This window comes from Cinclus cinclus, chromosome Z (assembly GCF_963662255.1).
Source record: "Cinclus cinclus chromosome Z, bCinCin1.1, whole genome shotgun sequence".
NCBI lineage: Eukaryota > Metazoa > Chordata > Aves > Passeriformes > Cinclidae > Cinclus > Cinclus cinclus.
The window spans coordinates 13,769,944-13,797,694 of record NC_085084.1 but is presented as its reverse complement, the minus strand read 5'-3'; the positions used below and the strand labels follow the sequence as shown (position 1 = coordinate 13,797,694).

The following is a 27,751-nucleotide window of genomic DNA, read 5'->3' as shown; positions in this document are numbered from 1 at the left end:
TCCTTTAATGCAATGGATGTTCAGCAGGGGCAATTCAGGCAGATCTGTCACATGACATCTGAAAACACTGGAAAAAAGCTTACTTTTTGGCTCTGGCTGAAAGTAGGCAAGATATAGGTGGCATTTCACAACATGGGGGTTTTATCTGTAATAATTTGGCATCTTACATCTAGATCTCTAATCCTCCATGTTTTATATAGATCTGAAACAAAAACGGATGACAAAGGAAAACTGAGATTTATTCAGAATTTCCAGGAAGATAAAATTACAATCATTGCACTGAACTAGGAAATGCATACATTAATAGAGTATCGAAAGAAAATATTGTTTTATTACTTAGTGCCTCCAGCACCTCTTCCCTTCTTTAATGAAATTGAACAGTCTGTGCCTTATTACTTCTCCCATTTAATCTTGTTAATGCAGTCTGTTAAGACTCCACTTTTGCAACAGCACAGGTGTAACTGTGAATAAGTAGGCTAGTAGGAAGACTACTGTTCTGCTCCTGGAAGTCTTATCAATTTACAACAAAATGTGTGATATTCAAATCAAAATAAAAACTGGTGCAACTGGTGAGTCGAAATATTTTTATTCTTCACTTCCTTAACAATATGGGACATCATAGAGAAAAATAAAAAGAGAAATATTAAACATGTTGTATAAGTCTACCCTTGAGACAACTGTACTTGGAGTTTTACTAAGGTTAATTCTTCCTACTGTCTTTAAAAGATGGCAGATTAAATTGGTAAGTAGACAGCTGGTAAGTACAACATTTTTTCAAACAGCAACAGATGCAAATCCAAGAATATCTCCAGCTGATTTAAATCCTTTTCAAAGGATGGAGCAAAGATTTAAATAGGAATGTGCAAAAGTGAAAATCCATAGTGATAATCAAAAATATGAAGAAATATGAAGAAGTTCAGAAAGTTTTAAAAAGGGAACATCAGATTGATTTCAGTCATTTCAGGTTGAAATTACTATTATTTGTTTTCTATTGCCTGTGTCTCTCCTAATTTTGCCTTGTAGGAGTTATATTGTATCTAAAGTAAGGTATTGCAAGAAAAGTGGTCCAGGAAAGTGGATTGCAAATTGTTCCTTTGACTGTGATAGCAGCCACACAAAATCCCAGATAATGCAAGTTACACCTTCGTTTTGCTGCAGTGCTATAATCTAACAGTGCAACAGTCCTCATTTCCCTTGAAGATTTTGCATGGTGTAGACTTCTGGGTTTGAGTGTTACTGAATGTATAGGGATTTGTGAACATTCAAAAGAATCTGGGCAGGTAAAGGGGGAAGAAGAAGAGGGATGCAAAGACTGTCAGTGTGCTGCAGCTGCAGTCCAGTAGCAAAGAGCTGAAGAAGAAGGTGCTGCTACAGACAGAGCTAAGAATAACCACCACACCCTCCTTCCACTAAGAAATTAATTAAGTTTTAAGTTCATTTCCATCCCACTCCAGCAAGCAGCAACACTTGGCTGGGTGTGAGGAAAGAAAAGGTTGTGTGTGATACCACAGCCTGGAAAACAGGTCTTCACAGCATGTTCCTGCAGCATCTCTCTCTGTGTTGCTCAGCTTTGTAACTGAACAGCAGAGATCTCTGCCTGTCTAGTCAAAGAATTAACTTTTAAGGTCCTGACTACTGAATGACCATTTCAGTCAGCTTCAACAGGCAAAATGGACTGTAAACATTTATCATGGTATCTGAACTCTTCCTTTGCAGAGTTCATTAGTTCATTTATTCAGAAGGTAAAAGAATGCAGCCATGGATTGTTGTCTTCAGGAAACAACAGAAATACCTAGCACACTCTTAAATAACTTCCTGTAAGGAGAAGTGAGGGAAAATAATATTTCCTGCTAAGTGCCTGATATATTGTAAAATATTTTATGTGAAACATCCAAAAATTATGACAAACAGTAAATACTAAGTATAATTCTCACAGGAAAGATTTTTGAAATGTATTTTCTGTATAGGCTGCTATTTTTTGACTGAGTGCACTTTCAGTGTTTTAGAGTGTTGCAAAGAAAACATGGTCACCACTACTCAGTCATCCTGACCATCTTATATAAACATTATCTAAAGCTGCTAGAGATTATTTGCAGAACATTGGATCTGATGAGGTCAAGTATAGGATAGCTTGGGTAGTATAATATTTGGGATTAGCATAATAATCTCTTTAGGAAAGTGTGCAGTATCAGCAGAACCATTGCTTTGGTCTTTGAGGAAGCAGTAACTGTAAAGTAATAATTCAGCTTATATTATATACTTATGTCTTTCTTTATGAATAGGGCAAGTTTCTGAGCTTCTTAGGGGACCCAGAATAAGGCCTTGATAATTTAGTTAAATAAATTATTTAACTCACATGTGGAGCCCAAATCATCAGTTAGGCAACATGTTTTTGTTGTATAATAACTTGTGTTACTCTAGTAGCATCCTTTGAAGTTACACAATAATTTCCATGAATTTAAGTTACTAGGGAAAAGAGTTCATAGACTGACACAGAGAAGGTCACACTGAGAGACAATGAAAATGCTTCTATACAGATTTGCAAAGTGCTGATGAGCCATCACTTGGCACTTTCTACCTCTGTGAGCACAGACTTTCAGTAATCACATTTTGAGCTGTAGCTTCTGACAAGACACCTGAGTTCTGTCTTCTGGGATCTGGATGATGGGCTGTACTTTGTGTTAGTCATCACTGCCCAACAGAGGATACAGACAGTTCTGCTTCTCTTCTGCTGGCTTCCTTGCCTGTGAACCATTCCAAAAAATCTGGAAAAGCTCTGAACACCTTGTGCTTGTTATGCACTTCAGCTAGTCTATTTTGTCAAAATTAAGCTTCTAGGAAGCAATTTGTGTACCTTTGTCAGATACTGATAATCTAATTCTAATAATCTCTTAGTTTTTCATTGAGTGCTGGGCTGATGTTCTTGGCAACAAAGCTGTACAGTATTTTTCTGGAGTCCAGGAAATTGCATCACCACCACTGTCTTGTAATAACACAATCCAAATCCAGGTTTTCTGTTAATTTACAAATTATTTTAATTAATTTAAATAATCAGGTCTGCATAAAATAAGAAATACTTGATCCAAAATATACCATTATGTCCAACATCATATCACTGCTCTTAAAATAAGATATAAGCCTATTTCTTCATATGCAAAAAAGCTAATATGTAGCATGTAATTTTAAAACTTTTCCTCAGTCTACAGATATTATCACACACATTTCTAAGGTCTGATCTTTTGTTTCAATTGATTTTAAAGGCAGACAGAAGGATGCACAGAGTAACTACATAAAAACCTGCAATTAAAAAAGCTTTATGTTTTGAAATACTCTTTTTCAATAGTCTTTAAAATAGGCATGCAATAAAAGGCAGAGCTGATCTGTAAGGAGAGGTGATATACAATTCCTCTTGCTTTGGTTTGGTTTTTGTTTTGGGGGTGTTTTTGTTCATTTTTTCCCCACTGGAAAACCATGAAAGAGGAAGGAGGAAAAGCAAACCTATTACCAAATAACCTTCCAAGTGACATTGGTTATATTATGGTTACATATATTATATTTATAATACTTTCATAAATATATAACTATTTTATAAACTAAAAGGACTTCAGCTAAGAGAATGAGACAAGGAAAGAAATCAGATATGACAATTGCACACATTTATAAAAAAACCCCTGTGTTTTTGCACTAATTTACCCAATTTATATTTTGAGAAATTATCAATCATTTTTTTTAATATCCATATTCTAGGGCTATTGCTTACCTCGATACTCATAACACATTTTTATATATCATGTACAGATGATATCTAATACCTGTGCCCAGTGAGACACAGAGATATACAAGAACTGCTGCTTCTTGAGATTTGTATATCTGTGCTCATGAGATGTAGGACTGGCTTATTTGAGAACCATCATCTTTGCAGAGTCTTTGTTGCTGTAACAAATCCAGGGGCCAGACCCACAGTCAGAGTTTAATGTACCTCTGTGTGAAAGTGATAAGGTTTTATGGAAACCTTACTTTTCTGTGTGAACTTCACAATCTTGGTTTAGTCAAATAGCTCATTTGGGATATGATTGACAGCTAAAATATCTACAGACATTAATTAACATCATCTGGAATTAATTAATTTGCTGAGACACTAGTAACTATATAGATCTCAGTGCATGAGGTGTGACAGAGGCTGTAAACACAAGTAGTATCCTCAGCAGTATATTTTCAGACTGCTAAATGCAAAGCACCTGAAGTCTTGCTGAGACACTAGAGAACATCTATTCCAGTAGCAAAGGGGATGCCAAGATCTTGTTGGCAGCCTAACTTACCATGGAAACTTCTACTGACAGTAGCATGCAAGGAAAAATAGTATTTTCTGCTCAGAGGTCAGGATAAAAAAGACAGAGTTGGCAAGTAGATAAAAATGATGAATGAACTTAATTTGAAATCAGTTAGGAATAGAAAAGTGGAAGTGAACTAGGCCAATCTACCACCAATTTTCAAGGAACTCCAACAAAAGGATAATGGGAATTCTTGAAAGGTGAAGCGACTGGTGTTTTCTACTATCAGTTTTCTTATCAGCCTTGATGCTTCCAAGTGTAACCCTTCCTGAATGTGCAAATTAAAGAAAGAACTTGCTTTTCAAAGTTTATGCCTGGCATGCTTTATTATCATCTTTTGATCAAGAACTACATACTAAAAGCTCAAGTCTTTTTTTCCCCCCTTAAACCAAATCTACCGGTCTGCAAGATTATAATCCTGTCTTTCCCAAGTGAAGTTCTTCAGATATTAAATTGAAATTATATAAAATGTGAGCTCTGTTTTTTCTCTGTTAGCATCATAAGGATGTGAGTGACAATCCCCACAAATACACACACAGACACATTAGCTGCCTTGTTGACTCTAACCTTTCTTTCAAGAGGAATTAAAAAAGCAACTGCCTCCCATTACAGATTCGTTTTTAATTTTACCTGTATAACAACTTTGGAAATCTGATTATTTTCCTGCCTTTGGGATAATGAACTTTGTGCCCATGTGTAAGTGTCTTATTGGTAAAAAAACAAAAGAAAGACAGCTCAGTGTACTTCTGATTCTTCTTGGGGCACATGTTTCATTTGGAGATGTTTCTAGTTACCTGTTTATTTATATGTAAGTGCTCATTTCAAATGTGTGAGACAATTTTGGATTTGCTTCCTTGATAGAATCCTTCCCTACTTTCTGTTGTCACAATAGAATGAATTAGGTTCCAGGTGGTTATCCCATCATCTGTGGGTTATAATTACTAGTCATGTAGAATTAATTGATTTCCATTGTGGCATTACAATGTGTAGACTGTCCCATAAAACTGGACACAGTTTCCTGTCCTAAAGAACTTTCAACTTAAGTATAAAATAAGAGATGAATACTACAGAGACATGACCCTATGGGACAGAGGAAAGATGCTACAGTGGGTGGTAGGGGTGCAGACTCTATGCGGCATATATCCAAACATTATAAATGTTTTCTTAGGTATCAGGGTGATAGGGGTTTTGCAGGCTTTTATTGAGTGGAACATCTCAATGTGCTTTGCTGAAAAATTGGACAAGTGGCCTCAGGTTGAGGCTTACTTGAAAGGAGGTTGTAGCCATTTTTCTTGCTCGGAGTATCAAAGAAAAAATGGGTGAGAAGGCAAATGGAAAGGCTTTCAAAGTAGAGCTAAGTAGTTTTGCTCTACTTCCTTCCCCATGTTAACTACATTGGGAGAAAATAAGCTCAGTTCATGTGCTGGTAAAAGTTATCATTAAGGCAAATCCACTACTGTTTGTTCATTCAATTTTTGCCTGAATATTTAGGAAGTGGCACTTGATCAATGCATTTTATATCTTTAAGGAGTTCAGAAGAAAGCTTCTTATTTTGTAATGGCTGTAAAGAGAGTCAGATAAACAGCTCCCTGAACTGTTTGTTGGTCTAATAGATGAATGGGGTAAGAAAAGCAACATAAAATCATAGGTGGACAAATAAAAACAGAATGTGCAAAAAGTGTAGTACCCTGTGTCAACCAATGATACCAAGGCTGTGTGTTCAATCCCTATAAGGCCATTCATTTAGAAGCTGAACTTGATGATTCTTGTGGGTCCCTTTCAAGAATATTTTGCAATCTGTGACCTGAGATTATATCTGCAAAAGAGACATGGCACACTATATTCATTACAGTATCCCAAAGCCCTTCTGTGAATACAATGTGGTTTTTTTTTTTAATCTGGCCTGTACAATCAAGATTTCTGTTAGGAATTCTGCAATTTTTCTGCTGTTTTATGAAAAAAAAAAAAGTCTGGGGACAGTAGCAAAAATACAGTTTTCCAAACTTTTTCAAGTGCCTTCTGTGTCCTTAGGATGTCTTCTCTGTGAGTTCTGTTAAGGAGAAATGGTAGCAATTTCCTAGACAAACGTACATTTACTAATTTACAGAATGGTTATTTTCAAATAAAGGTTTGAATTGACTGAAGAGTCGCAAGTCTAAAATATTTGCATATTAATTGAAACCCAAAGCCTTAGCATTTAGGGACTTGATCCACAAATACAATGAATCTATAGCTTATAATTGAAACTCATGCATGAAATTATTGTTTGCTTACAGTAAAAAGTACTGTGTTAAATGCAATCAGTGTCGCAGTATCAATTCTTCTCTCTTTTCCTATCAGAGTTACAAGTGGTATATGCAAGTCACATTAAAAGTACTTTGATTTTTTTTTGTGTGTCTTTTTTCCCTCTGTCTTGTCTTTTCCTGCAGATTTCTTTCCATTCTTATTGTAGTTCCTGCCTCTGACATTGACATGTCTTTGAAACATAAAGCACCACATGGTCCCAGAGCTGAGACTTTTTCCATCCACATGACTCTCAAGCAGAGACCTGTGAGCAGTTACTAAAAGCAGCCTCACAAACAGCAGTGCCTGGAGACACATGTTTAAATGTTTTTATCATCCCAGTGGCATAAGGTTTAGGAATTTTTGAGCAGGATCCACCTTGAAAAATTTCCAAAGGACTGCAGGTGCTTGTCTGTTAAGGAGTTCCCTCTACACAACATTGATTAGGAGCAGCTTTAAAACTGGTTTTCTTGTCTGAGCAATGCCTAAACTTATGCTAGATCAGAAGGAGTATGTCAGGAAAATGAGCTCACAGTGGGGAGCTAAAATCTCTTCAGCCATCCATATAAAAGTTCCTTTTGCCTGGGTCCCTTGGGACAGCATATCCAGAATAGTTGACAGAATAGTTGATTGACTTTCCAAAGTAGAGGGCCTGCTAGTGTTCACCCTGTGCAGTTTACCCTCTACACTAAGTAGGAGGATGAAGGAGTAGAGTATGCAATGCACCTTTCAGTGGGAAGTGTGGTGGTGGCTTGCTGGGACACAGTACTGAGTTTTGGTTGTGGTGGCAAGGTGGTGGGAAGAAGAACGTGGTAGGAAGGAAACTTCTACCTTCTGCTAAAAGAGGCAAATTACAATTATAAGTAGAAGTGGGGCATAATCCAGGCTATATGGTTATATTTTCACTGTATCCACTGTGCTAGCACATTTGATGCTCAGCTTACAATGTGCAGTCATTTTTAAGCATGGGTTCTTTCCAGTTTTTTTAATCTTTTCAACAGCCCACAGTATTGAAATGGGATGCTCTTCTTAGGATCAGCATCTGGACAATAATCGTGTTTCCCTGTCTCAATCCATTTTAGAGTTAAACGTGTCCTGTAAAAGTACTAACAGCTGCCTATCCTTGAGCTTGGGCTAGCTCTACTAAAAAAAGTTTTTCTACTCAAGGATTTGATGGGTGACTTGAGTTGCAGAGAACTGCTGCTGTTCCTGGCCTGGGCATGGAGAAACAACATCAGTCAGGAGTACTTTCCTAATGTGATGCTGCTTCCAAGCAGGAGAAGAGTAGCAGGGAGGCATATGCATCCTGCACATTAGAACAAATGAAAGGGAGAGAAAATAATCTTAACATTTCTTCTCAGTTCTTCTGACTAAAACATCTGGCACAGTTCTTCTTTATGTCTCTAAGTATGTAGTCTTGAATGAAATGTGTTTTCCTTCTCAGAATCAGATGACCACTATGTTTACAGAAGGATCTGAAGTACATCCATATTTAAAGATTTTCAGGCCTTACCTGACTCTCCCAGTACGCAGCCATTGGCTACCTAAACTCCATCTGTGGGTCTTGCCTGCCAATGACCCTGTGCTAAAACAAATAGTTTGAAGAGACAGGAAGATTAAGCAAGATTTTACCAGCCAATCTCTGACAGTGTTAGTATAGTACATATTAGTACCTTTGTGTCCTGGATGTAATTTGAAGAAAGTGAAAACTTCATCATCTCTTCTCTGCTTTAAAAAGGGTATAAAATACACCAATGTATTTCTACCTCAGAAAAATGAAAATCACAAATATTTGAAGTATGTAGGAAAGGACAATCCAGATTATTGTTTAAGACCCCTAATGACTGTCATCAGCAAAAATTATTATAAAATTAACCAGTGAAATTGCCACCTTAAAAAAAGAAATATGAAAAAAAAAGTTACTAATTGGGAGACATTTTAAAATATTGAAGAGTTTTGTGGGATGTGGCAGAAACTACATGATGTGAAGCACTTAAAATTTGCCAAACCAAAGCATTCAGTAGTAGATACACAATACAAAGCATTTTTGTATTGTTTGGGTTCAACTGGTTATCTGCCCTCTATTTCTAAAGATGTCCTTTTGAGAAAAAAAGAAATTAAATATAATTATAAACCCAAAATATCTGTCTTGTTTTCTTTTTCAGCACAAATTGAAGTGATACCATGCAAAATTTGTGGTGATAAATCCTCTGGAATACACTATGGAGTCATCACATGTGAAGGCTGCAAGGTATGAGATTTTAATGCAGCATAGTCATGATCATTTGCATTAGCCTCAGGCACCTGTGTACAATGATACACTCTTACAAGCTTTCAAACAAGTGGTGCCAAAGGCTGTAAAGCCTACTGTTGATAAAGATGCCTTTCATGCCTAATTTTCCTAGTTGCTTTCCATTTTATGAAATAGTCTTTAGAGCTGCCTCCTTGTTTGAAACATGAATTAATTACATCTGATGCAGTGTAAGTGCTGACACCAACAGAGGCTGGCAACTGTAAGTCACACCTGTTGTACCTTAAATCAGCTTTGAAAGAGGTGGATTTCTTATCTTGTTTACTGTACAACTGTAGCATTACAGTTGGCATGTTACTTCTGGTCAGCCTTTTTTAAGAGCTTACAGGTGTGAGCTTGGTCCTGGTTTTTTTATCTCCATTTGCACAATCTGCAGACCAAATTGTAATCTCAAAAAGAAAGAATGCCTCACATTATGAGAAATGTAAAAGGATCCTTTGTCTTCTTCTTTGTAGGCTTTAGTTCAGGGGAAATTGCTGGGAATTGGAGGTTAAAAAAAAGTTGGGCGGTGGAGATGCACAGACTTGCTGCTTAGACATACCAACATATTATTTCAGGCATTAGTTCAAATAACACAAATCAGACGCAAGCAAAGAGAAGAAAGGCTTACATTTTCAGTTTTTAAAATTGCCTCCAATTTTATTATCTAAGGAATTGCGATATTATTCATGCAGTTTCATACTACATGTTGGTATTTTAGTTTTAATTGTAAATGGGAAATTGCAAAATGGAGAGCCAGCATCTCTGATTTCTTGTATGTGGAAACACACAAACTGACATTTGAAAATGGGTGCCAATTTGCAGAGTGAAATCACAAGTCTGTGCCTAACACTTTACAAAGTATTAGAACAGCTGAAAAATCTGAAAATTTGGGTACACCCAAATGCAGGAGAAATATTTTAATGCCAGTACACTGAGAACCAGCTGGTAAAGATTAGTTTTATTTTCAGGAACATTAACTAACAATCGTAAGCAGAACAATTTGCAGTTGTCTTTGTCTTACTGTGGCACTGGACTAGAAATAAACATCTTATGACAATCAGATGAAACAGGATTAAACTAATTGATCTGATAGTTCAAAATTGACACAAAAACTATGGAAGAAAATTACTTTAAGCAGAAAAAGCATCTTCTCTCAGTATTCAGAGCCCACGGACTGTCTAGGGGTATAGTCTCCTGCAGAAGTAATTAGGGTTAATGCTGACCCTTGTGTGTGCCTCAAGAGGAGATGATTCCACTGTGCTCTGTGAGTAGACTGCTTATTGAGATAAAGAGATTCTCTTCCACTTATAACAGTTTTAAACCTGTTGGGTTTGTGCCAGTTTTGCTGTATCAGATCAATTAGTCTAATCTTGTTTTTTGAGCTGTGTGAAAAAAAGGTGCAGGTTTTTCACGTCAGTTCCACTGGGAGGCATCTAAGTCTGTCAGAGCTCCCTGTTAAGGTAAGCACTGTTTTTGGCAGTGCAGCTCTTCTATCCATTTAAGTGCCCAGCATTTAAATAGCTATTCACTCAGCCTGCATACTGGTCATTTCTGGCTCTTTTTTTCTCAGTTTGTTGGAAACCTGAAATGATTAAGAATGGAGGCCATGTGTGGAAGAAAGAGGGTAGACTCACTCCACAAGCATGCACACATGCTGAGCCAGGCACCAGGCAGTGAAAGCATTTCAGGATATAACATCTGAGAATTACAGCGCCAGTGGCGGTGCTACAAACTTCAAGGAGCAGAAAATCCTTTAACTCAGTGTCCCTTCATTATCTATGCTGCTGCAAGTCCATATTCGAAGTACTTAAGGGTCATCTGAAGTATTACTGTTGGTTTGCATACATGCCTGCCTTATGCTGAGCGTGCATATGCAGTGGACCTGCTGGACTCACCAAATTTGCAGCCCTGACACTATTCGTACAGAAAGAGTGAAACCTGAAGATGAATTTGCGTCACGTCTATCTCTGTGGCTGCTTCTTCACTAAGCCTTTTATCATTCCTTGTGCCTACTCCCAAAGCAAAGTACTGTCTACTATTGTTTTGTCATGAATTAGAAAGTAGTTCATTCAGCAATTTCCTTTCTCCAACTGGCTGTGGGTGGTGGGTGAAGTGACTTGTTCAAGGTGCAGAAAGACTTGCTGTACATGTTGGAAGTACTGGGAAATCTGTCTTTAACTCTTTAGCTACTCAGTAATGAAATACATCTTCCTTCACACAAAATGGAATTATTCTGATGTAGAATAATGTAGGCAAATCTATATAAAGATACCATAAAAATAAAATGAAATAATTATCTCTACTTTAAAAGTCAACATTTAGATCTTATGCAGGAAAATGAGAACATAAAATTCTCCTCAGAAAAATTAATTACCTGCTGTAAATTAATTTTCTTATGTAACCCGTGATACATAGTATCATCTTTCTTTCTTAAGGAGGGAAAAGATGAAATTAATTCCTCTGAGATGAGATCAACCTTAAAGTGAACAAAAAGGTGCTGCAGGAGAGGGCACTGTCAGTGCTAAGTGGTTGTGTATATTTTTTAACATTGATGAATTAATTTGTTGTCTGAAATACATAGATGCTGCTAAAATCTAAAACTGAAAAGAGAAAACCCTTCAGAAGTAAAAACCAAGATTGGCTATAAAGCTCAGCAAAGACATCTGCTATTAGCAACCATTTAGTCTTAAAGGCACCTCTACCATATCAGGAAAGTTTTGGTCAGCTAAGATCAGTTAAGTTTCCACCAGAATTTTTCTGAGGGTTCCCCCAAATGACATCTGTTCTCTGAAAAGTACAAATCATAAAATTTAATTTATATTTTAGACACACTTTAATCACTGCTAGAACAAGCTCAAGCCAGTTCAAGTGGGTCTCTATGCTCGACTTCAAGAACTAGCACTGACAGTGTCCTAGATGGGACACCATGCCTGTCACAGTTACTGACACCGCACACCACCCTAACTCAGCTTGATAGGACCTGAGTGAGAATTCATGTGTAAGCTGTAGCAAATTAATTAAGGCCTGTAGCACTGTCACCTTGTGACTTCATCCACTGCTCAGTATTAACATCCATCAGCCTGTGCAGGGATACACTATTTTTTCCTGATAAATGAAGTCAGCTGTTGCTTTCTGGCTTCTTTCCAAGGTGTTTGCAAGCCACCCCAGAATAGCACAAGTGCTTTGGTACCACTTCTGGTGACTGGTGTAACTGAAGTAATTTATGCAAAAGTGCAGATATTTCTGCTGTTTTACTACTCATAGCCTCCTGCAGTGGCCAGGCTATCCTTCAACTTTCCCACTGCAACCTGCAGCTGCTTACATTTAAAGTTGCTAAACTGGTTAGAGAAGTTCTCTATTTTGTTTTTTTCTCTCTGGACTTGCAGATACTCCTGACCTTTTTTTTTTTAAAAATTATTATTTATTTAGTATAGGTCTATTTATTTTTGTTTCTCTTCACCCCCTGGTTTCATTCATCTTGTTACCACAGCTCTTCATGTCACTTCACCATAACAGTACTTTTTGGGGCTGCTCTTGGCACCACCTCATAGCAGTTGGAAGCTCATAGGGACTTAGGTGTATATACTTCCCCTCCAGCCCTCAGATCACTAGACAAACAGCCGATGGAAAATGCCATTACATTCTCATGGTGGCATCTAAAGGTGTTACTTTCTCCTTTGTGTGTTTGCTTTACTTGATACAGCCATTATATACTAGCTTTTGTGAAGACTGAATTTTAATTACTTCACTCCAGAATCAGATGCCTCTCCAGATCAGATCAACATTTGCCAGGTCAAAGTGAACAGCAGACTTCAGCTTCTCAGGCTATGTGTACCCAGTAACAGTTACCAGTCTCTTCATTAAAGGGAGAAATGTCAAAACAAGTACTTTGAAGTCATCTCTTACAAATGCTGACAAGTTTTTCCTCTATTAGAAGCAAGCTGATGATACAGGGCTGTTATGGCACAATAAAAATGCATTCTGTAACATTATTTAGGTTTTAACAAAGTATAATTATATTCTTTGCACAATAATAGGCAGTTCTCCTTATTATAATTGAATGCTCTTTCATACACTGCCATCATATCTACAGAGCCACAGCATAAGTAGCTCTGCATTAAATAAGGGTTTACTGTAGTTGTTTGCATGCACATTTTTGTGTGTGTGTCTGTGTACTCATGTGTGCACATGCACATAAATATGCTCATGGTAATACTTGGTCTTTCCTGCTCTCTTGTCCCAAGGGATTCTTTAGGAGGAGTCAGCAGAACAATGCATCCTACTCCTGTCCAAGACAGAGAAATTGTTTAATTGACAGAACCAACAGAAATCGTTGCCAACACTGCCGACTGCAGAAATGTCTTGCCCTGGGAATGTCTCGAGATGGTAAGGAGTCAAATTCATGCTTCACATCTAAGCCCTTTGAAACTTTTCCCCACTGCTGACTTACTTAAACTCCCTGTAAATTTCTGAAAAAAAATTCTACACAAAGAGAGAGAAGCTCTGTGCTTTGTAATGCGTGCACTGTGAGACGATCTTTGCCATCTGGTTAACAAAGAAGGCTATTTCTGTGGAGAAGGATAGGGGAAATCACAAAATGGAGAGCAGTATTAGTTTAGAACAGAGAGTCAGAAGTGAAAAAACGTTATTCTAATCAAAAGCACAGAGCACAGAAAGGTCACCTCTGGAGAGGTGGGTTTATATTAAGCATTACATTAAACATCAGCATTTATCTTAACATTTAATTTTGATATATGAAAGCATTCATTTCCCTGAGATCTCTAAAGGCCTGGTACTAAGGAGGCACAACCCTGCACAAACTTACACCTTCATAGCATTAGGGGTTTCTGTTTGTTTTATTCAGAGCACTTGACCAAATATTTTGCATTGGAAGAAACCCCATTTCTTTTGCTTGCACATTGCCTCCTGTCTCTGTCTAGAGAAAACCATTTCCTCATTTAGCACTGAAAATGGATCCTATGCCAGATGAAAGCTCCACAGTCTATGCCATCTCAGGATCCTGTGGTAGAGCTCTGGTCCACCTTCCAAACTGTGGTGTGATCCAAGATCAGCAGGCTGAGAACATGCATCACACTTCACACCAAAACTGCAGACAGTGGGAGGCTTGGGCAAGGTTGCCCACAGCTGACACGCCCTGGTCACCACACCTTGTGCAGGGGGTTTCCAGATCAAAAACTTCTTTTATATAGTGAAAAAGTATTAGAAGAAAATGTTCCAGTTTTTAAAAGCAGTTTGTATTAATTTCATTTTCCTTGAAGCATTCTTCTCTCTTAAAAGGTTTACACAAAATGTATATTTTGAATTTAAGTTATTGATGGAGAAGGTATTTAAAGAGCTATTTATCTAGATGGTCCACACACTATAAACTTGTTTAAAATTTGGGCCATATTAGGTCTTCTTCTACCTCAGTGTGTCTTATGTCTCACTGAAATTGTTTACCAGTTTTACCAAACTGGGAAGGGCCTTGCAATCTGGCCTTTAATCCATGAATTCTCTTTGGTCCTAGCATCCAGTTTACTTGACACCCTGCCTCCTAATTCTTCATGGTGATTAAAGAAGTAACATTTCAGCAATTTAACATCACATGCTTTCCTCCTGAGAGTAGTATCTTCCGATGATTTAAGGTATCACAGGGGCATTTTAATGTGACTGACAGTACCATCTTCCCAACCAGTAATTCAGAGACCACTGCAAAGACACAAATTTAGTGATTCTTCCAGCAGCATCACTTTGTTCTCTCACAGGTTATATGAGGGTCTTTATGATTGTTTAGGATTAAGAATATTAAGAGCTCTTGCAAATTTGAAATTGGCTGTGTAAATTTTGACAGAAAACTTTGATTTGATTTTTACCTCTCAGCCATGTAATAAATTCATTTTTATCATGCAGAGGCAGGATGCTAATTGACAGCAGCTGGAGAATCCAATTAATGAATATATAATGAGGATAAACAGTGGATATTTGGTTTTATTACTGAGGCCCTAAATTTGAAGAAAATACACAGTTGCATTATTCAAAATTATCTAAAATACAGTCATTGTACATTGTCCATAAGAGTATGCAGCATACCATGCACTGATTCCAGGGGTAGGCTGAATTTGTGTGAGGTAGCTTGTAGCCTGAGTGTAGGGCTGCAACTAAACTGAAATTGGCAATAAGAAAAAAACCCCTCTTGGTGTAAAAAAAAAAAAAAGTAATAATAAATCAAAGCAACTGTCACCTTGCTGTTCTGACACTGTATTTGCATATTATGCTCTAATTTTTCAGTTCTTTTTCCTGATTGGGAATTTTCACATTTATTCACATATAGGCTCAAACTGTTCTCAAGGGCTAAATGAGAGTCCTGTGCTAATAAATATGATTCTGAATTGTTCCAAATTTCAGATGGACTGGAAATACACAGTATAAGAAATATACCTCATAATACATGGAAGTTTGTATTTCTGGAGCTATGTCCTGTTCTGATGAATTCTACTGAATGTATCCCTCATTTGTTTTACAGCACAATCAACAGCTGCCTCTGCTCTCAGATCCCAAGATCTAGCCCAGTAAAAGACCAGAATTTATAGAGATGGTGGTGGAGAGTGATAATCAGCTGTGATCAGCTGTGTATGTGCACGCTGTGAATTTACTACTCTTAGTTCCACAGCAATCAGCCTGTCACCTTTGAAAATTTCAATCTCAGAGTAATGAACCCTGTTTCTGGGCAAAATGGTTTACCCTCTTATATTTTCGGCCTTTCTCATCAGAAGGAGTGCATGGATTTGTGCATGGAGATTATTAAAATGGAGATTGCATAAATCCCTAAGACTTTCCTCAGTGGAAAATAAGACATTCATTTGTGCTGTTTACCTTCAAATCTGTTATTTTCCTCTAGGTTCAAACCTATAAGTTACATTTATTTTTTTTTTAAGTAGGAAGATAACACCCCATTGAAAGGATGTGATAATAAGTCTTTAGGGCTTGTTTTCACCCAGAATACTAATCTTGTTAATGTACTGCTAAAGGTTTGTGAAAAGTTAGTAAATGGATATGAATTTACAGATTGTACATTTCATACAGCTCTGGGTTGTTGTTCAGTGAACACAGAGATATAAAAGGATGCATGGTCTTTTTAACATTCAGAATGGGAAGTAAATTGCTTGACTGAGGCCCTCCTGCAAATAGGAGTCATTGTTGTCACCTGGTAAAGTAAAATACATAATATTTTTTCCTTTCTGAGATGTATGTGATGTAAAGCTTTGCGTCCTTTCTCATTTCTACAGAAAAAGATGTTTCCACAGCAAATTAACCCTGCAAGTTAATATCAAAAGAGTGGTGGGGTTGAGGGGAATCAAGAAAAATTTAAAGACGAAAATGGTTTGCATTCTGCTTTGCTTTTCAGCTGTGAAATTTGGAAGAATGTCCAAAAAGCAGAGGGATAGCTTGTACGCTGAAGTGCAGAAGCACCAGCAGCGACTGCAGGAACAACGGCAGCAGCAGAGTGGTGAGGCAGAAGCCCTCGCCAGGGTTTACAGCAACAGCATCAGCAATGGCTTGAACAATCTGAATAACGAAACTGGCAGCACCTACTCAAATGGGCACATCATCGATCTGCCAAAGTCTGAGGGCTATTATAATGTGGATTCTGCCCAGCCCTCCCCAGACCAGTCTGGGTTAGACATGACTGGAATCAAACAGATAAAGCAGGAACCTATCTATGACCTCACCTCTGTACCAAACTTGTTTACCTATAGCTCTTTCAACAATGGGCAATTAGCTCCAGGGATATCCATGAGTGAAATAGGTAAGGAAAATTATTATTCCTGTAGTGCAATGTGTATGTATAAACTAAGCTCCAGTACTGTCTTCATTAAAATGTCGTACAGGCATTCCATACATAGATATGCAATAGTTATAGTTCACACATATGTGTGCACACACGTACAGAGAGTAAAGGAAAGAAAATTAGTCTGGAACTAATTGACATAATATTAAAGCAGCTCTGTTTTTACTAAAAATTATGCAGCTCTTAAACCCAGCGGTTAATTTCTGTTTATTAAATAGAAGCATCAAAGCAGGTGATGAATCAATCATAACCAAGTGATAATTAGGAAGGGGCTTTTTTCAAATGAGCTCATTACTGACAGGGCTAAATGATCTCTTCAGCCAACCATCCATATTGTCAACACCCAGAATCGCAATAACTGCTAATTCTAGGGTACTTACTGTGAAAAAGTACCTGTTCATACTTCGGCTGCACAGATGTCAATGCAGAGCAAGTTCACTAAATTCTTGAAGTGCACAAACTTGAATGTATTTCTGTGGATATCTCTGCTTCTCTGCCTGAAGGCCTTGGAGAGCCTGTCCCTTGCTTTTGGCTTTGACAAGTGACAGAGACCTCTCTGTGAGGTGAGACTGTTAGCAATGCAGTGACTACAGTGACTTCTGTCTAAGGAGGATTTCTGTTCATCTAGTGCTTCTAGTTGTATTTCACCAAAGCCACGGAAAGTACTACTGTTATTACAAAGAAATAACATGAACAAAGATTGGCATCCTAATTAGGTATACCTGAGGATGTGAAATATGCTAAATCAGTTGTGGCTGAGAACTTAATCAAAGGGTAATACTTTGTTAATGGAATTTAATTAAAAAGAAAGAAGAAGGAAAATAAGTCATCTTTGAGAGCACTTCTAACAAATTAATTCATTTCAAATAATGAAAAAACTTCTATGGTTCTGGCCTAACTTTGCTGTCTCTCATGTACATGGATGTACACTGAGATCTGTAAATGTATGTGTGTGTTCAGTGCTACTGAGGAACCCTGGAGATGTGACCTCCACTCAATACAGATTGCAGTAGTGGGACATATAGTAGTTATTGTCTGGTAAAAAAAATGAAGTTGCAGCTAAAATTGATATCATGTTTTCTGCCCATGTGTGCTCATGTGTAGGGGGCCCTATAACACATTGTGTGCCTTAATTGTAAATTGTCCTGGACAAACCTAAACTTTTCTGGTACTCTGTTTATTAAGACATGTTTATTTATCAAGTTTGGTCTAGGCCACTGTCCAGTAAAACTATTCACCCACATTGTAGGATTAGAGATGAACGTTTGCTCCAACTTTCCCCGCAGCTCTCATGGCCGTATGAATATTACTCACATGTGGCTTGTGCATATCTCAGTCCTGCAACAGTTAATCCTACTACTGCAAACCAGCTGAGAGGCAATTTAAACAGTCCTCAAGAGCAGTTTCCCTGCAGACCCACTACTAAAGGGAAGTGTTGCCAGAGAGACTCAGAGGAGGTCCAGAAATGCAGGAGTTCTGATAGTCCATGCATTCAGTTTTGCGCTCAGCTACAGAAAAAGAGTGCAAAGACAGATTATGGCCATTGGACTATATCCTTAGTGACCACAGAATCCCCCTAAAGTCAATGGGACCTTTTGACTTCAGACAATTAAAGTGTTATCTTTTTAACTTAAATCAGTTTAAGTTATATCTCTTGTAGGTTCCCTTATAAATAATGCATCATTCTTGGGTTTTCACCCTTTTTTTTTCTCTCCTAGCTTCAACTCATCCAGCCCTAAATCCACCCCACATTTCCAAGTTTTTTCATCTTCTTCTGACACAAAGCAGGAAAAAACACAGAGCAGAGGGAGCATTACATAGCAAGTGGCCTGTCTCTAAGATGACGGCAAAATTCAGAGGCTCTGGGATTTAACTCTCTTCCTTTCAAAATGGAAACTAGGGCTCCTAAATTGCTATAATTTTATACAAGTACTGCCATCTGTCATTTGTAGCACCTACAGCAGAGGGGTAAGGGTGACAGTGAGAGATAATGTAGTATAACAAATCAGCTGACACAACTGGAATAGATGCACCATAAAATATTTAGATTAGTGCACAGGCAAATGATGTTTTCAGTGTTTAAAAAAAGGTAGAAAATGCCTCTTAATGCTGCAGTGGATTGTTGGACCATTGGTAGAGCTTCAGTCTTGCAGTCCTGGGATGTACTGATTTCATATTATAGTGTGCTTAAATTTCATCGCAGAATTGCATCTCACTCGAGTGACATTTAGGAATAAACTCAACTTATGCTAAATAGATGTTACTGCTTTTAACTGTTAGATGAAATCATACAGAATATATAGGAGACAGAAAAACTATACTGCATTGATCCTTGTGGCTGAATCAAATATCTTTGTACCAACATATCTAGTGATCTAGTGAACCACTAAGTATCCCAGATCTTGACAGATCTTTTCTGCACTGGTTATTTTCTGCCAAATAGAAATTTTGAGTCTTAGCTTTCTTCTGGCCCTTACATTTTTCAAATAAATATCTGTATATAAGCACAACCTCAACCACCACTTGCTTCACCATCTTATTTTTATTTTCTCATGAATGAATATGTGGGAACTCCTTTTATCCTTGAGCTCCTGAAAGTTGTTGCAAGTTCTCTAAGGAGCAGACTTCCTCACAAGCCCTCAGAACAAAAGTAATCTATGCAGTTTCTGCATTACACGTCAACCAAAATCTAATTCACTTACTCCTATGGTGTTAACGCTTTTGTTTGTTTCAAACTCACTTCTCTCCTGTGTAGAGTATTTTTTATTAAGATATAGTTGACTCTGCATTTCTAAGTTTGAATCTCATTTTCTCTTTCTTGTTTTTCTAATCTTTTCAGTTCTGTGACATTATCTCTCAGTCTTCATTGATGCTTTGTGACTTCTTTCAGTTTAGAATTGTCTCTTAATTAGCATGCTACAAACCTTCTCTTTCAGATTATTATGAAAATGTTAAATGCTGGTAAAATAAGTAGTAATAATGGCCCCTGCTGCACCTGACTAAAATACTGCAATTGCACATATTACTATTGTATTTACATTTGTCTTGCTATTCAGCAGTAAGTTCTCTGTAAAATCCAAGTAACAAGTCTTCCTTTCCCTGTCAGTTTGATTCAGTTATAAAAATAATATTTTCTAAGATACTCTATGACATAATTTACACATCATTTACATACTCTTCTTCACATGTTAATTTTCTAGTTTCACCAAAAACTAATCTAAATGGTTAGAGTTACTTTGATCTTTAACAGTTCTATGCTTTCATTTGAATGTGAAAGTGTTCTTTTTCACAAACATACATTCATCTACCGAAGACTTTGTAGTTGAAATGGAAATTGTCCAACTTTACAGTTTTGAAATGCAAAATTTTTTTACACAGCAACTGCTTTGACACATAGTATTAGAATGGAATGACAAGGAAATATAGCTTATCTTGTATTGCATGCTTACCGGTACATACATATATATATATATACACTGTGCTAGCAAATAGGTGTAAGGGAAAAACAAGCTGATAGATTAAAGTTATATAGGACTCTGTCACACATACTTGGAATTATATTATTATTATTGGTATTTATTATTATAATTATTATTACTATTACTATTACTATTTTACTAGTTAAGTATACCAAGACACAGCTTCATGTTACCTGATTTCAAGGAGAAGCAGGATAGGCGATGCCTCCTATGGAAGAGAGGGTTAAGTATAACAAAAAGCATTTTCAGATTCAGTCACAAATTTCTCATGTAACTGTCAGAGCTTACGATGGAGAGAAGTTGTACAAAGTCAGTTAGTTCCCCATTAGGCACAGCCCTCATCAATATTCCACTTCCTGTTACAAAAAAAAACCCTCAAAGCATAAAGACATCACTCCAAAGCTCATAAATACACATACAGGAGCAGAACCTCAACTTGTCATCAAGTGCATTTCCAGTCCAGTTCCCATTTCTTTAAAGTGATGAATTTTTGTCCTTAATTCAAAGCATCTTGTTGGATACTTGATATGGATTTGGGTGGTCAGAACACAAAATAAGTGAGGTGCAGTGACCAGATGAGTTAGGCAGGCTCTGTCACTGCCAGTCCTGCTGTCCATGATTGTCATGATCCAGGTGTGTTCCATCAGCCAGGGATGCTGCCAGCATGGGAGATACCCATATGCCAAGGACTCATGCTGCCAGGGACTTAGCAAAGTGATCCTGTTTCTCCATGACCACTGTGCCATCTGCACATTTGGGAAGGCAGAAATGATGCTGCGGGAGCTCAAACCATAGGGTGAAATCTGCTTGCCATGTCAAAAGCAAGAATTTGGTCATTTGAGAATGGTTTTCTCCTCACACAGGAAATTCTGAAGTGAGAAGGGAGCTCCAGTTCCTGATGGCAGGGCTTGCTCCCAAGTGTGGTTTTAAATTAGGAGGCATTAAAGGCTTATTTTTAGACTTGTTGAAATTAAAATACTATCTTGTTTAAAAACATGTGCATAATATTGTCTGCCACTGACCTGAACATTGCATTTTCCTCACTAAATATGTATCTTCAGTCTTGGTCAGTAATAGTTAATGGAAAGGCTTCCCTGCCTTAACTGCAGTTGAGATTGCCAGCCTGTGATTTCTTAAGGTCAAGATAAAACTATTAGCCAACTCTTTTGTGGAGAAAATAGATTGGTTAAGCGTTCACTGCAAGTCAAACTAAAGGGTGTCCTGTAGCTGTATATATGTAGGTAGTCAGTAAGACACCTCTAGAGTGTACAGGAGATCACACAGCCCAGCCTCTATAATTATAGATCAAAGTGTTGTTTACAGATATTTACATAACATTTCTACAACATCAGACCTCTATGAAAATGCCCAATGGCTTAGAGAGCTTACATTTCTTCCAAAATTAAAATAAGGTTGGTGATCTTAGGTTTGACCTTCCCTTTCCCCAGTCCTTCTAAGCCTGCCCTGCTATGTATATCTTAGGGTGGGTAGTAAGTCCCTAGGACAGATGCCTAACATGCACTGGAGGCATCACCTGCCTTATATTGTAAGGCACAACTCTTTTGACCTGGCCACACAGACTGGAAAAATATAGTAAAAGAAAACCCTACATTTGTTTAAAACTTACTCAGGATAGGTATGTAAAAGTCCTCTTGGTGACCACAAATGACGTTCTATGCATGTAAGTTAGTCGCAATTTAGCTGGGTTCATACATTCATCTCAGGACCACAGTGAACAACTTTTTATTCTGCAAAGTTCTTTAATTTCCATTGATGCAATATTGTGCAAGCAGGGGTTATTTCTCTCTCTTTGAAGGGAGATCTTCACCTGTAAACATTCTGAAGTCCTCTGCTGATGATCTATTTGAAAGCCAGTCCTTCACCTTTCTCCTTTCAGCAGAAATCTTCTCATTAACTTTAGAAGAATTTAGTTTATTCCTCTATGTCTATACTCTTCATGGATGTCCACAAGCCTTAATGTTGGATATACAGTATATAAACATATATCAGCATCAGACTGATATCTTTAAAAGTCTGTTGTCCTTTGGTTTTGAAAGCACTTCTCCATGTGGTAAGCCATTCTCTCTGCAAAATCACTTCTCCAGTCTGATAAGCATTCCTTAACATCCTTCTCTTTATCTCCAGGGTTTGTTCCCTGTGCCAGATCAAATGCTAGCAGACAGCTTACTGAACATATATTGGTCAATTGGATGCTATTTAAAAGGGCACTCCAAACCACATCCAAAATGCATGAGCTCACTAATTAAAGCCCTTACCTAAGGTGACAATAACATCTATGTTTATGTTCCCTTTACAAACCCACCACCCACCCCGCAGTGAAACAGAAATTATGTTTTTGTTATCCTGTGTAATGTTCTACAGCTTCCTTTTCTAGGCCATGGTTTACTATTCCTTCTACCTACATGACAGTCAAAATTTTAGAAGGCTGGTGTCTATAACCTGGCAGCTCTATTTAAGAGAAGCAACGTTGCCATCTAGTGAACATTTAAAATATGCAATGTGCATTTTACACGCACACCATCAGGGCACTGTATCTTTGTTACCTATTTAAAGATGACAATTGGAATATGTTCCTATTTCAATTCTCTACTCATTTCAGCTCATGTGACAACACTTAAAACTTCAGCTTGTTTTAAAAATGAACTAAAAATACACATTGGATGATATTAAAAACCTTATCTATAACCTACATTTTTAAAGCATCTTGATATAGTTATTTTAAAGAGATCAAATTTCTAATTCTTTAAGGAATATAAAATTGCTCCTTTTTTAGCAAAGATGAGAATGTTTTCTTCCATGACCAAACTTGGCAAAATATCTTCATTCTACTGAGATTCCAAATAAAAGCAGTTAGAACTCAACCATTTGTAGCAGTCAAAATATGTAAAATAGCATATCATATTTCCCATATATTAATCATATATCATAGCAATCTTTTCAGGAATAACACTGTGCTGTGAATATTGTCAGATCACAAATCACACAGAATGATCAGTGTAAATCAAATGGTGTGGTAAGTACTGAGGCATACTGTTGCTGCCAGTTGTAAGAGCTGACTTTTGGCTGGTTCCCTGTCATATGCTTTGAAGCAGCAATGTCAATAGCAGAAGAAATGATAAAAAAACTTGCTCTGCAAGTAATGCTCAAGAAAAAAAAAAAAAGACTGAAGCAGGTGCTAGAGAACAGAGGGCCTGGGATGTGTGAGGGAAGTATGCTGTCTTCCAGGGCTGTGACTCACACACAGACCACAAAGAGGCAAATTACAGATGAGAATCGAGAGGTCAAGGCAGTGATGCTTTAGGAATCACTGTAGTATATGGAAATGGCATACTATCTGCCAAAATTGCTAGGGGTTGAACTAGTGGTTATTTGTTGCTTTTGTCCTCTGTGTAACCACTTGGAGGATTTAGTGTGAGCTTTCCCATCAGTGTTTTTGTCTGGTGTTTCTAGGAAATCAGCCCCAAAAATTACAAGGTAATTGTACTTTCTGAGACCTTAACCTGGGATCCTGGTTATTTTTCTTTGTCATGCTGGACTGCACTGATTGATCATTCCTTAATCCTAAGGCACAAGGAAGGCATCAGAAGTTTGGGGTTACACATGCAGCATCCTAAGTTTGCCTTTCCAAGGTTACAGTCCAGTTTTACACACAGTGCTTTCTGTCTGCTAGCTTTCATCACTTGCTTCATGCCTTTCACTACTTTCCACTTCATTCCTGAGAATAAGGTAATTCTGTTTGTTTTGCATTTTTGATGCCACTTCCAGCTTTCATAGGTGATGATGTCTTTCATCAGTCCATTCAGCTTTTGATATTTTATTTCACAGAACAGCAACAATTCCTTTTTGTTCAAAAGTGAAAAGATAGGAGAAAGAATTCAAGGGAAATGCATGAGAGAGTAACATAGATGTGCACAGTGGAAAAATTCAATGTGACAAGACATAGGGCTCAGAGACAAATGCTGAAATTGATTATCAGAACACAGATTTTATAGTGCAATAATCTTTGAGGAATGAAAGTCACATGTAAATGGGAATAGTTAATATAAGATGGAGCCCTGTCTTGTGTTCCTTTTCCCTGTGACTGCATGGATGGCTCTTCTTTTGATCAGTGAAGATTCTGTCATTGCTTATGGAAGCCAAGTTATTCCACTTTCTGACACTATACACTAACATCACTTTCATCCAACTCATTTGCCACACAGAAAAATAGAACCATTGTAGAATGATTTGTCATTACTATTTAACGTGTTTCTGTAGATAGATTGCTTAAAATCTTTATAGAAAGCTAATTTGAAGTCTGTGACGGTGAAACAAGTGCTAAAAGATGTTAACCTGTCCAAGCTTTTTGCAGACTATGGCAGGGCAACCCCTGACAATCATGGTTTAAAACTAGTAATATTTTAATTATTCCATATATATTTATCAGTTGAATAGAGAACAATGTCCATTTCAGGTAGTGTATGCTTAATTGTAAAAACTGAAACCACTTTCTTGCTTCAGAGCAGTCTCATTTTAATATAAAGTTTTATTTGTGCAACCTATGCTGGAAGAAGCTAAAAAACAGCTCATCTCAATAAATTTGTGGTCATTTTATACGGTGTCTTTAGAGTCCATTTGAACTCTAGTTATTTCCTTGGTTAGTGCTTTTGCTGCCAGTTAAATGTTTTGTAATTTATGCTAAATTGGCTGAGTCCCAGGAGAAGTATTGCTAAGTAGAGACTATTAAGCATTTATAAAAGTCTTCTAGAATCTAACAGAATTCTGGATCAATCCTCTAGGTTCCTTAAAATAAGGACTTAATTCCATTGTACTGTCATTTCTATAAACTTATTAGCATTTTTTAGAAAGGGAAATGCAGCACTGATTTATTTTGAAGGAGAGAGAGAAGAAACAGAGAATTCACACACATAACATATACTCTTTGTGCACTCTGTGAGGTTAAGCATTCAATAACTTAAACATAAGGAAAAGTTATACCTGAACTAAATTTTAGCACTTTTAGTCTCATATGAGTGTTTTTATGTTTCATGCTATCTTTCTAGGCTGTATAGTGTGTAGTGTTACAAATTCATTAAACAAATAGGGCTTATGAAACTAGCATGTTTTTTAAGGGGAAATGCATTTTGCATTATGGCATTGAGAATGCCACAAACAGATGAAAAATAGAATGAGTTTTTTTGCAACCATTTTAAGGAAAAAACTGTTCCTGTTCCTCTGAAAAAAAAAAACAAACAAACTTTTCATCCAGTTCATGTAAAAAATAGAGACTTATTATTCATGTTTTACAGCAACCACAGAGGCTTTTTATTATTATTAGCTGTGTCACTGTCTCTACAATTGCCAAAGAATTTAAGAATATTCTCAATTCAATGAATTCAATGGTTCAGTTTTCAAAAATTTTCATCTGTAGTCATAATGCTCTTGAATTAGCATACAAAAAAAGTGCTCATCCAATGCTATCATGCCAAGTTTTTAGGTCCTAGAACAGAGATTTTATTTAGAATGCCTGGCTGGAGTTTTTTTTTATGTATGCTTACAGCAGCCAGCCAAAGCTGTGATGTTACTGCAGCATTAATTCAAAGTGGATCCCTGCAAGAGCTCAACTTAGGATATAAGCTGAGATAAGCTCTTAGCTACCCAGCTGGATCCTAAGGGTAAGTGGCAAATTAAAGATTCATTACTCATTTTAATTGAAGAAGATTATCAGTGTTTCAGAAGACACACTTCAAAGTTTTTCAGTTCCCTGTGCAAAAGAAGGGAATGCTAAGAAAAACTGGAGTCTCTCCTGAGAAAAGAGAGACAACTGAAAGAACTAAGGAGCCTGTAGGAAACAAATGTTGCTGTGGATAATTTCCACTTAGCAGGCCAAATTCACAGCTGGTGAATGTTGTGTGCACTCCATGGATTACATCCATCCCCACCGGCATTGTACTTGACCTCAAGTTGGAGTTTTTCCTCACTATTGTAATTGGAGATCTCTGAATATTGCAAGGAAGTGCCTGTAAAAGGCAGGACTGATTTATCAGCTGATGGTGGACCCCTGTGGGTCTGTGGTATGCTGATTTTGATTGCTATCTAGGCTGCAATCAGCCTAGATAGGTTCAGTTCTGTATGTTCAGTTCAGTTTGAACTTGTTCAGTTATGTTCAGTTTTCTGTATGCACTTGTATTTAAGTGAATTCTTCTCTAGTGATGCAATAAGTAGTTGAGCAGTTTTAGTCTTTGGAGAGTGCCTTTTGTGAGGTAACTCTGGAAATCTAAAATTAGAGAGTACAGTAGGAGACAAAGAAAAAGAAAGGGAGGGAAGGGGAGGAGTTGCTCTCCTCTTGCAACATATGTTTTTGGCCTGCTTTGTTGATGAAATAGGGCTTTTACAGCCTTTCTATCTCCCCAGTCCTTCTGTCAGGGCTGTTCAGTGACGCTTTGGCTACTCTCCAGCTTCAATGGAATGAAGCAGCAGCCTCAGACACTTGAGTTCCTTCAAGTTTTGGAGAAGCGACTACTCAGTAGGCCAAAGGGACAGACAGCTCTGGGGAAAGGCAGAAGCCACGACCCAGTCCCGTGTTCCCCGCTGAAGGCAGTGGCAGATGAGCAGTCAAGCTGAGCAGACTGGCCCCTTGTGCCCGTGCATGATGCCTGTTGCCCACCCAGACATTGGGGATGGGAGGTCAGAGGGGGAGTGCAAGTGATATTTGATGCGTCTGTAGGGACCCAGGTTTGTTGCACCACTTCACTGTATAGCTTACTTCACTGCAAAATCCTCACAGAATCAAGTCTCTTGGTTCTGTCTTCTGTTTTAGGTAGGCCAGGAAAATGTAAAAGCCATTTCTTTTCCTGAAACAGCATTGATCTCTTGTGGTTCTCTTCAGCTTCCTGCTGTACAATTTTCGGCTTCTTGTGGACATCTCCTACTATACATTAAACTTCTATATTTTTTTTTTGACTGTTGCATTGCAAATTTACAATTAAATTATCTACCCATTTGTCTGACACCTCTCAAGGCCTCACCAGGCCCTGCTACGGGAAGGGCAGCACACGCTGTGCTGTGCAGAGTGGGGACCAGCTTGACCTTGCAGGTTTCTGCTCTCTGGCCATGCCAACAAACACCATCTGGATTTCCTTGTCCCCTAAGGACAGATGAGTCTCTACAGCTAGAATAATGGACCATTATAGAAAGCCAGTCAGAGACATGCAGGACAGTAATGAAATGTAAGTGGACACCCCATGATGTGTTTTGTTTGAGCATTTCTGGTATTTGAACCCATTGGTTACAATTATTGACAGTTTCCTTGACTGCCAACACTAAGAAAACCTCAAATTTAGAATGAAGCTGCCTTATGCAAATGCTTTCACATCCCAGGATATACCAGACTCTGCATACTGGGAACATTATTTTCTCTGGACCATGTTTCCCGGACAGAGTCAATCTGCCAGGATATGCTGTGATTTTCATGTATAAAGTGATTAAGATAGGAGATTTAGCCCCAATGTAATAA

At 37.7% G+C, this 27,751-nt stretch overlaps 1 protein-coding gene across 1 annotated transcript in view; it reads left to right on the top strand.

Annotated features, from left to right (window-relative positions):
* The first annotated feature begins 529 nt into the window (after positions 1–529).
* Positions 530–27,751, top strand: part of RORB (RAR related orphan receptor B) — a 39,649-nt gene continuing 12,427 nt past the window's right edge. Inside the window, exons 1-4 of the mRNA XM_062512913.1 lie at positions 530–569; positions 8,780–8,865; positions 13,152–13,293; positions 16,313–16,714. Coding sequence (XP_062368897.1) covers positions 530–569; positions 8,780–8,865; positions 13,152–13,293; positions 16,313–16,714 — 670 coding nt within the window. The remainder of the gene's footprint in view (positions 570–8,779; positions 8,866–13,151; positions 13,294–16,312; positions 16,715–27,751) is intronic.